The sequence below is a fragment of the Mastomys coucha genome, unplaced genomic scaffold, assembly GCF_008632895.1.
Source record: "Mastomys coucha isolate ucsf_1 unplaced genomic scaffold, UCSF_Mcou_1 pScaffold23, whole genome shotgun sequence".
NCBI classification, from domain to species: Eukaryota; Metazoa; Chordata; class Mammalia; order Rodentia; family Muridae; genus Mastomys; species Mastomys coucha.
Window position 1 is genome coordinate 81,008,963 of NW_022196906.1, and position 13,901 is coordinate 81,022,863.

Genomic DNA, 13,901 nt, shown 5'->3' on the forward strand with positions numbered 1-13,901 from the left:
TCTCAGCAGTGGAGAAAAGAGAGAAAACACTCATAAACGGGATATTTGAATATGAATTATATTTTAGTAAAATAATACATTTATAAAAATTAAATTTGATATGAGAATATGGCATATTGTTTTGATGTTAGCTTTATTAAACATCAGTAAAGTAATGGAAAGAGTTCTTTCATGTTATATTTCTGACTTTAAAAGAAATATTAAAGGTGTATGAGCCTAGAGAGTTGCCTCACTAGTTAAGAGCACATGTTGCAGAGAACCCAGGTTCAATTCCCAGCCCCAAATGGTGTTCACACTTGTCTGCAACTCAAGTTGCAAGGGATGCAACAAACAAACCTTTATGGGCACCAGGCACACATGTGGTACACTTAAATACATGCAAGCAAAAGAGTCACACTTGTAAAATAATAATAATTTTAATAAATTTTAAATTTTTAAAAATATGTCACAAAAGATTCTAAGGGTCCAGATAACCAGCAAGTGAACAGCTAAGTTTTCCTTTTATGAATATTGTATAATGTAGTCACTTTTGCATCCTTTTCTGTAGCATGTGGCCTTAACATTATGGGACCAGCTGGGAGATGGGACACCTCAGCACCATCAGAAGAGTGTGGAACTATTTTATCAATTACATAATTTAGTTCCTTCTTCTAGCATCTGTGAGGATGTTGTAAGTCAGCAGTTAACCCATAAAGATAAGGTAAGTCTTTCTCATCCTGCACACTCGTGCATACATGCATGTGTCATAAGTGTGCTCACATGTGTATACACACATACTCAAGCTCACAATGCCAAAAGATAAATTGTTACACCTGGTGTCTGAAGAAGCATGTAGAGCATAATAGTAGAAGAGAGGAATAGTGTTTGTTCTAAAGAAAAAAAGTTTAAATTCTAATTTAATATACTCTCTCAAAATTGTTCAGATATCAAATTTTAAATCAAATCTTGTGTTTTATTTACATTATATCTAAATCTAGACACAATCTAGATAAAATTATATACCTGTTATTCTTAACATAAGAAATGTTCTATGTTAAGAATAAGTTCTGGGTAAAGATACCCATGAAAAAGTTCAAACGGTATTGATTTGTACATGTTTTTATTGGTTAATATAAATACAAACATCTTGGAAAACCATGTAGCAAGTCCACAGGTAAGGCAAGCACTCTTCTATACCATAGATCATACTATGATTGGGGAAAGTCAGAACAGGAGCATGAAGCAGAAGCCATGGAAGAATACTGCTTTATAGCACAAGTTTAGCTAGTTTGCTTGCTTTTTTTTTTTTTGAGACCAGACCTCCCTCTCTCTCTCTCTCTCTATATATATATATATCTATCTATATATATATAGATATATAGAGATATATATATATATCTATATATATATATATATATATCCTTGGCTGAGATTACACGTATACACTACCACATCCAGCTTTAGCCAGCTTTCTTAGCCCACAATACTCTGTCTCAGGATAGTACCTCCCACATTGGGCTGGGCCCTCCTATATCAATTATTAATCAAGACAATGCTCACAAGCCAGTCTAATCTAGACATTTCCTTATTGAAGTTCTTCCCTGAACACTTGGGCTTATATCAAATCACAATAAAAACTAACCAGCAGAGGTGAGTGACCCTTTAGGTTTAATAATTCTTGTCTATATGCAAATAATTTGTTTGATCTACTTCTAAGTTATATAATGTACTAAAAGTTTATGGGCCGGGCAGTGGTGGTGCACGCCTTTAATCCCAGCACTTGGGAGACAGAGGCAGGTGGATTTCTGAGTTCGAGGCCGGCCTGGTCTACAGAGTGAGTTCCAGGACAGCCAGGACTACACAGAGAAACTATGTCTCAAAAAAAACAAAAACAAAAACAAAAACAAAATTTATTGCAATGTGTACTTGAGTACTGTGGCCATTGACTATAATACTTATAAACAGTTGTAAAATCACTTTAATATCTTCAGTTGAGAGGAAAATAATTTAATTTCCCATGTTTCTCAGAAAATAAGGATGGAAGCACATGCAAAATTTGCAGTTCTTTGGCATCTAACAAGGGATCTCCACATAAATAAGTCATCTTTTGCACGTTCCTTTGACAGGTTGGTTGTACTTTATATTCACACTTTATAGTCATATGTCTTTATTTGTCTCTTCTTAATTTTTTGTCATTTGGCTAAATCAGGATATGGGAAATTATTAGTTCTTTAGACAGTCTAAGTTATATGAAAATACTTAACAGTGTCACCTAACCATCAGATTTTTATTTCTAATCTTTAGAGCCCTTCCTTTCATTCATTGGACCACTGATCATTAAGTCCCTGTCACATGTCATGTGTATGGTGGCACGGATACAGCAGCACACCCAGCGTTTTTGAGTCTATATTTACACTGTTGAAATATAGTCATTCTCAAATTTCTGCCTTAACTGAAAACACTGGCGAATGCCTCCCATGATTTCAAAAAGATCTAGTCTCCAAAGATGATTATGCATATCTAGATTAAAAGCAACTGGAGTTACTCATGTTTTAGATAGTAGGTTTGTATTGATTCCAGAGCACATTCATACAGTATCAGAAGATAGTAGTCTTACCTTTAGGTCTTATAGAAGTGACACAGATCTAACTGTGATTGCAACCTAACTTTGGATTAGCCAGTATTTTTCAGCCAATAGCACCATCTTCAAAGTAGCCATCTGGTCAACCATATAATGAACTAGGTCTTGAGCCAAGGACTTTACAAATCAGTTTCTAATTTGGCAACTGTGATAATCTGACAGATGAGTCAGTTGAGGTCCATAATAGTTGACTTGCTCACCCAAGTCTCCATAGAGACTTGAGTATTCTGATTTCAAACTATATCCCAGACCTTTTTTAGAGTGTCATTTCTTGAATTAAGTGCATCCTCTTATCTACTGGAAAGAATTGAGAGCAGAGTAGCCCATCATGAAAATAGCATTGAATTGCAGAAACTTTAGAGTATAATATCAGTGACATTTGTTACTAATCAAAATTTGTGTTATAAAAGTAATATATACTTCAAGTATTTTTAAATCTGAATATGCAAAAAGGGAGAAATGTTTTATTAACTATCAAAAAATTAACTACAGAAAAATTCACATAATTAAAAGTGTTTTATTCTGTGTTTTAATTTCTGGTATTTATTTTAGGTCACTGTTCATCATGTTAGATAGCCTTACTAGTCTAGATGGTTCTACAAGCTCTGTGGGACAAGCCTGGCTGAACCAGGTGTTACAAAGGCATGACATTGCAAGGGTGATGGAACCATTGTTACTGCTCCTGCTTCATCCAAAAACTCAGAGGGTTTCAGTCCAGCGTGTACAAGCAGAACGCTACTGGAGTAAGACTTCCTGTTATCCAGGAGAGGAAAATGACAAACATTTCATGCAAAATTTTACCTGCAACAATGGTAAATATAACAAATAATAATACTTCTAATTAGACTTAAGTTATTCAAATAAGTGAAATGTGACCATAACAGTAGAAGAGAATTGTGTCTGGCATTTTTTCCCATGTCTTATTTCCTCCCTTCCACATCTAAGAATCCCATCTAGCTAGGTCAATAATATTTCATCAGCAGCTATCTTTGAGCTCTTACGTCTCTTTACTAAGTTGACTCAGAGGAAGAATCAGCTAAGTTTGTAGTCAGAGACACTCTTCATTTTTTATGGAAATACTTTTGAATGTATGTTTGTAGTCCTGAAATGGCTCAGTAGCTATTTCATGGGGAGGCATGGAATGCACACTTTATATATGGTAAGTTCCTCATTTATAAAGTAAAATAATACCTACTTTTCAAAGTTTCAATTTTTTTTTTTTATGTTTTTTGGGGGTTTTTTGAGACAGGGTTTTTCTGTATAGCCCTGGCTGTCCTCGAACCCACTCTGTAGACCAGGCTGGTCTTGAACTCAGAAATTCACCTGCCTCTGCCTCCCAAGTCCTGGGATTAAAAGCGTGCACCACCACTGCCCAGCAAAGTTTCAATTTTTTAACATTCACTGTAGTCATGATTGTGACTTGCTTAATTCAGTGACTAGTGTATTTTGTTTGCTCTCCATTATTGTTGCTATGAAGTCAATGCTTTACAAACTGTTGAGGAGAGTTCTCTATGAAACTCATAAGTTAGTGCCCCAAAGACACTCATATATCTTATCTCTATTTCTTAACAGATCAACCTGTGAGGTCAGCTATTTTTATTAATCATGTTGATATTCCACAGGCTGTCACTTTAACTTCTACAGCTGATAAGTGGAAAAGTTGCAAGCTATCATGCTTCTGTCCCATTTCTAGTATGTTTCTGCCGAGCTGGGTTGTCTACATAGCTTTTATTCTGCTTCCTGTGCATGTTCTAAGAATTACACTGCCCTGCTTATTAACAGAACATGCATGTGGCACCATACCTGCCAATCTCATAACTGTTGCTGAGTTCTCATTTCTCCTCTGAGATCAGTCTCAGTCTTTGCCTCAGATGCTAGGAATTTGTAGCATTTGACTTTACTATGCATACAGCCAAAACTTTAAATACCTTTTCTGAAATATAACATAGTTCTGCTCTGCATGGTATGAAATAAAGAAATGTATTTGTGGTCCTCTTCCCATTTTAAAGTCCTCTCAGTTTCTGATCTGACACATGCTACATAGTTCATAAATTTTTGTTTACTTGTATTAAAATCAAGGAGGTTTTTGATACTTTAAGCTATATATTATTTTAAATTTTTGACTGGCATAAGTAAAGGGGATTAACATAGAAGAAGGAAAAAGGAATTTTAACCTGTGACTTTAAACAATATCTTCTTTCGGGGAAAAATGCAATTTTTTATGTTCTGTCTGTTAAATGTGCCTTTGTCATTAAGCTATAAATTCTGATAATCATCTGCATGATCATCTTACTTAAAAATTCTAAGATAATAATAAACTAGAATTTTAATCGTAGAATGTAAATACGTGATGAACATAATAATTACAGTTTTTAATTGGTCTACTTTGTATATTTCAGTCATCTTAATCCCTTTTGTGTTTTCCTCCTTTACCATTTGTGTCATACAACAGTAAACCAAGTACACCTCATTGCATCCAAAGGAAACGGTGAAAAGCCCCTTACTGTGGATGACATAGAGAATTTCAGCCTCACTGTTAATCCATTGAGTGACAGACTTTCCCTCCTAAGCACCAGCAGTGAGACGATTCCAATGGTTGTATCTGACTTTGACCTCCCAGATCAGCAGATGGAAATACTTCAGAGCTCTGACTCTGGATGTTCACAGTCTTCTGCTGGAGACAACTTTAGTTATGAAGTTGATCCTGAAAATGTGAATGCTCATGAAGACTCTCACATGACAAAGGCAAGCTCCCCAGATGATGATGTTCAGCAAGTTGTCTTTGACCTGATATGTAAAGTTGTGAGTGGCCTGGAAGCAGAGTCTGAATCAGTTACATCTGAATTAGAAATAGAATCTCTGCCCCCAAAGAGTAATGATTTAGATCTAGGTAAAGAAGCAACTAAAATTGAAGACCAGGCTCCTCAACACAGCCAGCATGTTTTGCTGAGTGATGACAGCCCTCGGTTTCTGTCTGTGTCTACAGAGGAAGGCTGTGAGTGCTTGGCCAACGGGATCTCCAGAAATAGCTCCTCACCTTGCATTTCAGGAACAGCACAGACTCTGAACGATTCTTCTGTTTCCTCAGAAACCAAATCTAGACAAAGGAGTCACAGTAGTATTCAATTTAGCTTCAAAGAAAAATTATCAGAAAAAATCTCAGAGAAAGAAACAATTGTTAAGGAATCAGGTAAACAACCAGGTGCAAAACCCAAAGTAAAACTTGCCAGAAAAAAAGATGAGGACAAGAAAAAAGCTGCAAGTGAGAAGGTGAAGCAAACAAATGTATTCTTCAGTGACGGCCTGGACTTAGAGAACTGGTACAGCTGTGGAGAGGGTGAAATTTCTGAAATTGAGAGTGACATGGGTTCTCCAGGATCAAGGAAATCTCCCAATTTCAACATCCATCCTCTCTATCAACACGTGCTCCTGTATCTGCAGTTGTATGATTCATCGAGGACTCTGTATGCTTTTTCTGCCATCAAATCCATCTTGAAAACTAACCCCATTGCTTTTGTAAATGCCATTTCAACAACAAGTGTAAATAATGCATACACTCCTCAGCTGTCTCTGCTTCAGAATCTATTGGCCAGACACCGAATCTCTGTCATGGGCAAAGACTTTTATAGTCACATTCCAGTGGATTCAAATCATAACTTCCGGAGTTCCATGTACATTGAAATTCTTATTTCCCTCTGCTTATATTATATGCGTAGCCATTACCCAACTCATGTCAAGGTCACTACCCAAGACTTAATAGGCAATCGAAACATGCAAATGATGAGCATAGAAATCTTGACTCTTCTCTTTACAGAGCTAGCAAAAGTAATAGAGAGCTCTGCAAAGGGTTTCCCTAGTTTTATCTCTGATATGCTGTCTAAGTGCAAAGTTCAGAAAGTGATTCTTCATTGTTTGCTGTCATCTATCTTCAGTGTACAAAAGTGGCACAGTGAGAAAATAGCAGGTAAGAACATGGTTGCTGTGGAGGAGGGCTTCTCAGAAGACAGCCTCATCAATTTCTCAGAGGATGAGTTTGACAATGGCAGCACACTCCAGTCACAGCTTCTGAGGGTGCTTCAGAGGCTGATTGTTCTAGAGCATCGTGTGATGACTATTCCTGAGGAGAATGAAGCAGGTTTTGATTTTGTTGTGTCTGATCTGGAACATATCAGTCCCCATCAACCCATGACTTCTCTTCAGTATTTACATGCTCAGCCAATCACATGTCAAGGCATGTTTCTCTGTGCAGTGATTAGAGCTTTGCATCAGCACTGTGCATGTAAGATGCATCCACAATGGATTGGCTTAATCACATCTACTCTGCCTTACATGGGAAAAGTTCTACAAAGAGTCGTGGTTTCTGTGACACTACAGCTCTGCAGGAATTTGGATAATCTCATTCAGCAGTACAAATACGAAACAGGATTATCTGATAGTAGGTAATAATTGATTTTAGTTTTGTTGTCAAGCTGGACACTACCAATACAAATGCACAACACAGTTATCTGATAGATAAGGATTGGTTTTAACTTTGTTGTTAGTGACATTTTTCATATATATGACTCCTTAAATGTCACAATTTGAATGGAACACAGGGTGTAGCCCTGGTAGAGTGTTATTTAGCTGCATAAGATGCTTAGTTTGATCCCTAGCACCACCACAAAGAAACAAGTCAAGCAAAATGAAATAGTCATTTTCAGCATGTTATGAATAGTATGTCATCTTTCAAAATAAGAAAGCTAAGATCTAGTATTTTACCGAGAATCAATAAAAGAGATCTAGAATAGAGATAAAAAGAACTGGACCTTTTTTCTTTCAAGTATTGAAGTTAAATTAGATATTCTTTTGACTCAACTGGCAAAAAGAAAGGTTTTCCCAGTCCTCATCTAGTATCTTACCTAGACACAAATTAATTTGCAGCTGAAGTTAATTAAATTTTAAAGTAGTTTTGCCCATCTAGTTTTGTTGTTTTCCTGGTTTGGTGGCAAATTCTGTGTTTCAGTCGTATTCAAAACTGATCTGTAACTGTTTAGGCCAATGTTTAGTAGACTGGTGTCTGGTTTCCCTCTAGGAAAACCTCAGCTGCTGTGCCTGGCATTCCCCAGTAGGGGAAGGGTCACAGTGGCTATATTTATTTACTTAGTTCTTTAGCCAAAAAGAGTCCTAGTGCAGTTAGACTAACTCACTTATTGATTAGGAAATAGTAAACTCCTGCCATATTCTTTTATTACTATTCATATTTATTGAGTGCCTCCTGTGTGTCTGACTTTCATAGACCTTCTGCTGTGTACATTGTTTTTTCAGGCCCTTGTGGGTGGCATCAATTATCCCACCAGATATGATTCTTACTCTCTTGGAAGGGATCACAGCCATTATCCATTACTGCTTGCTGGATCCAACTACCCAGTATCATCAAGTAAGACTTCATAAATATTTGTGGTCTTTTTAGAGACTGGCTTCACTTATTAAGAAACTGTTTTTCCTCTGCTTAATAGCTTTTGGTCAATGTAGACCAGAAACACTTGGTTGAAGCGCGCAGTGGAATCCTGTCAATCCTTCACATGATCATGTCCTCTGTAACTCTGCTTTGGAGCATCCTGCACCTGGCTGATGCTTCAGAAAAGATGGCAGTTGCTGCATCCGCATCCGTTACCACAATCAATCTGGGAGCCACAAAGGTTAGATAATTCTCACTTTGTCTGTAGAGCGTAAGTGTTTATTTGAAGAATTTTTCAAAATGTGTGGTTAACTTAGTGTATGTGACACCCCACGTCAATTAGGTAGTAAACCATTTTAAGGGATGCAAACCAGTAGTTTCTTTAAGCAAATCTATAAATTGTGAAATTGTCACAATCTAGTTTTCTCTCATTATAGAAAAATTCCTGTGCCTGCTTACACTTGCTCACTTTTCCCATCTCTAGCCCTAATCAACCACTAATCCGTTTTCTTTCTATATGCATTCAATTTTTCTGGACATTTCATAGAAGTGAGTTAATACACCATTTGGCCTTCTGTTCAGTGTCTAGTATCTTTCATTTGATATGCTTTTGAAGTGCACTTTTACATGTTATACATTTTTTCACCATTTAATACGTTTTAGATCGACATTTTAGTACATGCTACTTTCCCTGCCTCTACTCCCAGGAAATAGTTCAGTGGTATGTGCAGAGAATTAAAAACTTTATAATGAGGCCTGATGTGATAGCATATGCTAGAAATTCTAGGCTGACAGTAAGAGAATCTATGTTTAAAGTCAGCCTGAGCTACCTGGCAAGTTTCAGGCTAGCCTGTGCTACATAGTAGAGCACTATCTCAAAAAAGTTTCATAATCTTTGAAAATAAGTTAAATTACAAGTAAGTTCTAAGGTAAAATTATATATGTGTTTTACAGCATTAATGGCAAAGATGTTCCTAAATTATAATTAAAATATTGGATCAATTTTTTAAATTAAATAAAACCTAATTTCATGCTGTGTTTTTCTAGTATCTAATCATGGTGATTGTCATTTTAGTGACAAAGAATTTGGTTAGTTTTTTTGTCTTTTCTTTTTAAAGTTAAAATACTCACAGTTGTAACTCCTCCTTTGAGGCAGGGTCTTCATCTATAATACCCCAGGCTTGCCTTGAACTCCTGATCTTCCTGCCTCAGCCTACAGAGTGCTAACTATGCACTGCTGTGCTCAGTGACAGCTGTTAACATGGTTAAAGGCATCCCTACAATTACTGAATTAAATGTTTTATCTAGCTATTAATGTTTATATGTTTTATTTTACTTGTAAAATGCTTACATTGTTTTAGAACCTGAGACAACAAATCCTGGAATTACTGGGACCCATTTCAATGAATCATGGTGTCCATTTCATGGCTGCCATTGCATTTGTATGGAATGAAAGAAGACAGAACAAAACCCCTTCCAGAACAAAGGTATTATATTCATAATTAAACATGTAATACTTTTTTTCACTCGGTAAAACCATGCCTATTTATTTCATTTTCTATGTGCTGATTTTTAAATTCTCTATAAGCCACACTGGAGAAATAAAATCTTGTCTACCTGATGAATAAAATCAGCTCTACATGATGACTTGTTGTCTAAAGTTTTTATTAAAATGTGATATCAAGTATGAAAGATTGGATTTTAGGACTAGAAGAATGGCTCAGTTCTAGAGCACTGGCCTTGTACTCAGCACTGAAAACAAAAGGTGTTAGTGAGTGAGACAGAGAGATTAGCTATGGCATCAGGCCTGTCACTGTAGTCCAAGGAGGATTACAGTATTGCATATTTTAATCTAGTGGTGGGTAGAAGGCAAAGATTGGAAAAAGGTCTTATCTTTGTTTTTGTTTTTCATTATCTGATATCTTTTAAGTTGTTGCTGTCTATAAGTGCAACTTACGTGTTGGTTTTGACTGGATTGTATAAATGAAAATTTTGTTTACTTTGTGAATTTGCAATTTAGAAAACATTGTTTTCTATTGGAAATAAATCATGGTATATTAGAGTAGTAATGCTATTAAATAATTTTACTTTCACAAACCCATGATTGTGTACCTACAAGTCTCTGACTTGTCATTTCCTTCAGATTCCATATTACACATACACACATACACACACATATGTATGTATGTATATATGCAATTTATCCTAAAGTAAAAAAAATAAACATTTCTGCCATTTTACATTATTTTGCATATTAGAATTTAGTAGTAGAAACCACATGGAGGAGAAAGATCATTTAAAAAATTAAAAGTTTTCTTACATCTTAGTTCTTTAACAGAAACAAAGAAGAGAATATCTGAAGTGAAATATAAGCTTAAAGATGAGAAAAATGGGGGAAATGAGTTATGAAAATTAGGATGTGATAATTGATAATGTCTCCTTGTAAAAATGAACAAAATCATATGAGAATAATAATATTATAGAAATAGTACAAGAAATTTCTTAGCAATGAAAGAAAGAAATTTTCAGGTCATGCTTATTACTGAAAAGATATCCGCACAAAATTCAGCATGTCCTTTCAGAAACATGGGAGATAAAGAGAAGATGCTAAAATCTTTTTTTAAAAAAAAGAAAGAAAAAAGAAGAAACAACAACAACAAAAAGTGTCTCATTCAAAGGAATAGTGGTAATATTTGACTCTAGCAACACTGGAAACTTTATGGAACTTTAGTCTGAACACACAATTCCACAGCTAGTCAGGTTCTTTCTGTAGGCTCGCTCAGCCATGTGCTGTGCCAGCAATGTGCAAGGCTACTAGTTCACTCTCTCTTCAGGAGGACAGGCCTCCCTCTGACCTTAGATACCAGCCCTAGAGCCTTCCAGTGGTAGGCTGAGCAGAGCAGTATCCAGCAAGAGTGTCTTAAGGGTGTCTCCTCCTTGAGGAGGACTGGGACGAAGAAGAATTGTATGCCAGTAATTACTTAGAAAACTTAAATATGTGACAGTAAGAAACTTGCCATTCTCAGAGCTTTTAGGATGAATGAATCTTTGATAAAAAATGAAGTAGACTAAAATAAGCTTTGTAGTAATTCTGCATGAAACAACACAGTAAATGAAAGGAAACAGCAGGAGAATTACCAGGAGTCTTCATGTCTGCCTAGGGACTGATCTACGTGAGATCATGATTACTCTGAAGGTTTGAGAAATGTTTGAGAAATGGTTTGAGAAAGTGAAATCTTTGTCTTCTGACTGAGATATCAATTGTTAATATTTAGAATTCAGAGAGAGGAAAACGTAAAATAGCCAAAGCAGTACTTTGCAATATTTGAAAACAATAGAAAGTAGTTGGCAGAATGGAGCTGGCTCCCTGAAGATACCCTTACATGTTGTTTTTCCCATATTTTGCTTTGATTTACCTTATTTATTTGTGTGTGCATGTCCATAAGCCATAAAGCACATAGGCATGATCAGAGGACACCCTACAGGAGTTGTTTCACTCTTAGCACCATTGTTGGTCCTGGGGCTGGAACTCAAGTGCTGAGGCTTGATGGCAAATGCCGTTGTGCACTGAGCCATCTGGCCAGCCCTAATTTTGATTTTTATGAAGTGAGATTCATGTATTGATTTTTAAAATTAAATTTTAACACAAGTAGTCAAGGGATATTAAGATAGGGTCATAAAATATTCTTTCTGTGACTTCCCTTAAAAGATTTACACATGCACACCCTGCATAAATACAGTGACTGTGATGTGTTCTCCAGGTCATTCCTGCAGCCAGTGAAGAACAGCTTTTACTAGTAGAACTGGTTCGCTCCATCAGTGTCATGAGAGCAGAAACTGTTATGCAGACTGTGAAAGAAGTTTTGAAGCAGCCCCCGGCCATAGCCAAGGACAAGGTGAGGAAGCATTGCTTTTGTTTGGGATTGAAGCTCAGAAGTGGAGCTGATAGGTAAGAACTTTTCATACAGTAATTCCATTGTGATTGCTGTGCAGGTTTCAGGGATTATTGTACAGCACTCTTAATGAAAACCTTCCTTGAATTCCTTGCTAGTCTAACCCCTCCTGCAGGCAGTGATGAGCAGGTAATTGTTTTTCTCTGCATATGTACATCAGAAGCAGTCAGAACTGGGGGTCTAAATTCTTAGTAAGGATTTTTGGCCCATACATGGTAGGACTGATTGTTCTGGCTGCATGCGTATAGTAGAGGATTGCAAAGTCAATCATCAATGGGAGAGGTCCTTGGTCCTATGAAGGTTCTGTGCCCCAGTGTAGGGGAATGCCAGGACCAATAAGTGGGAGAGGGTGGGGTGGCAAGCATGGGGAGGGGGGAGCCAACAGGGGTTTGTTGTTGTTGTTTTTGTTTGTTTGTTCCTGGGAGGGGAAACTGGGAAAAGAAAAATCATGACATGTAAATAAAGAAAATATCTAATTAAAAAAAAAAAAGAAAGAAAAAAACAGAGGCCAAAATGTACTTTCTAGGTTTCACAGCTCACTTGATGCTTTCTTTTCCATTGAGTCTCCCGGGCCTATAAACTTCCAAGGTTTTTGCCATACACACTGCTCTAGACAGCAACATTTCCCTACTCTGATGTATGACCCTGTGCTTTGTGATTGTGATGTCTGGGCTCCAAAGCCAGGGAAGGAGGTTTTGGGATCCTGAGAGATTAGAGAAAAAATGTGCAGAGCAGGAGACAGATGCAGCACTCAGTCCAGTAGACAGGCACATGGCACATGCTTCCATGCACAGGTGAGCAAGCACAAGTCAGAGGGCACACTGAGGGGAAGAAGCCCGCTCGGGTAGTTTTGTACAAAATCAACACAAATGTGGCAGTTTGCCAAAAATGGTTCTATAATGGATTTTTCTTCACTGAAAATTCTGGGTTCCCTGATATCTAGTTTCAGCTCTCACTATCTGGCATCCATATCAGTGCTTTATTGTCTGAACCTCTCGTCCCTGTAACCTTCTGTTCATTTGAGAGGACCACAGGAAATAGATGTAACAGTCTCTCCACTTAACATTGCTAGTCTCTAGATTTCTATTTTCTGCTTTGTCCAGACAGAGCTACAAGTTTATAATTTTGTAGATTTACTAACTATAAACATGATACTTTGAACCAACCAAGCCAAACAAGTATAATCATATCTTTAGGGATCATTACATATATCCAAAAATACTTAAGTATTTTGTTCTTGTTGAATTGCTGAAAGAAAAGGTGTGTTTATCAATAGTGAGTGATCTAACTGCCTTTGTTATACTCCTAAGGGATCAAACTAAGGGCCTCGTGCATGTTAGCCAAGTGCTTTGACACTGGATTACATCTCCAGCCTCTGATAAACTATTTCAGTAATTACCTGACTATTCTGAAAGGACCTCTGGTGGGTTGTCTTGAGATTTTCAGTTTGCTACTTGGTTCCATATAGTATTTTGAGGCGGATGATGAGCTTCATACACATGAGTGCAAAGAATATAAAAATGTATCCTGTATTGAAGGCATAAACACCACGTTTTGTGTGTATGTGTAGTGAGAAGGAAATTCTTGAGGAGATAGTAGGAACAAGAAGAGAACAACTGGTAAATGTCAGTGAGCATGAAGTTTGTTTTATTGATTTTTCTCTTTTATTGACTTTTAAAGTTAGGTACAGTGTATTTTATGATTTATTTAATACTACCTTTTTATATTAATTTGTCTTTATTAAAATTTTATATAGAATTACAAAGCTACCTTTAATGACAATATTTAAGTGATTAAGAGTTCATTTATTTTGGACTGGAGAGATGGCTCAGTGGTTAAGAGCACTTGTTATTCTTGCAAAAGACCTGAGTTCAGTTTCTAGAACTTGCAT

At 36.6% G+C, this 13,901-nt stretch overlaps 1 protein-coding gene across 11 annotated transcripts in view; it reads left to right on the forward strand.

The window, feature by feature from the left end:
• Positions 1 to 13,901, forward strand: part of Dop1a (DOP1 leucine zipper like protein A) — a 94,503-nt gene that overhangs the window by 56,028 nt on the left and 24,574 nt on the right. For all 11 annotated transcript variants that reach the window (XM_031345833.1, XM_031345832.1, XM_031345823.1 and 8 more), the window contains 8 exons: positions 548 to 700; positions 2,008 to 2,105; positions 3,173 to 3,432; positions 5,073 to 7,059; positions 7,925 to 8,036; positions 8,116 to 8,298; positions 9,419 to 9,544; positions 11,819 to 11,953. In XM_031345833.1, coding sequence (XP_031201693.1) covers positions 548 to 700; positions 2,008 to 2,105; positions 3,173 to 3,432; positions 5,073 to 7,059; positions 7,925 to 8,036; positions 8,116 to 8,298; positions 9,419 to 9,544; positions 11,819 to 11,953 — 3,054 coding nt within the window. The remainder of the gene's footprint in view (positions 1 to 547; positions 701 to 2,007; positions 2,106 to 3,172; positions 3,433 to 5,072; positions 7,060 to 7,924; positions 8,037 to 8,115; positions 8,299 to 9,418; positions 9,545 to 11,818; positions 11,954 to 13,901) is intronic.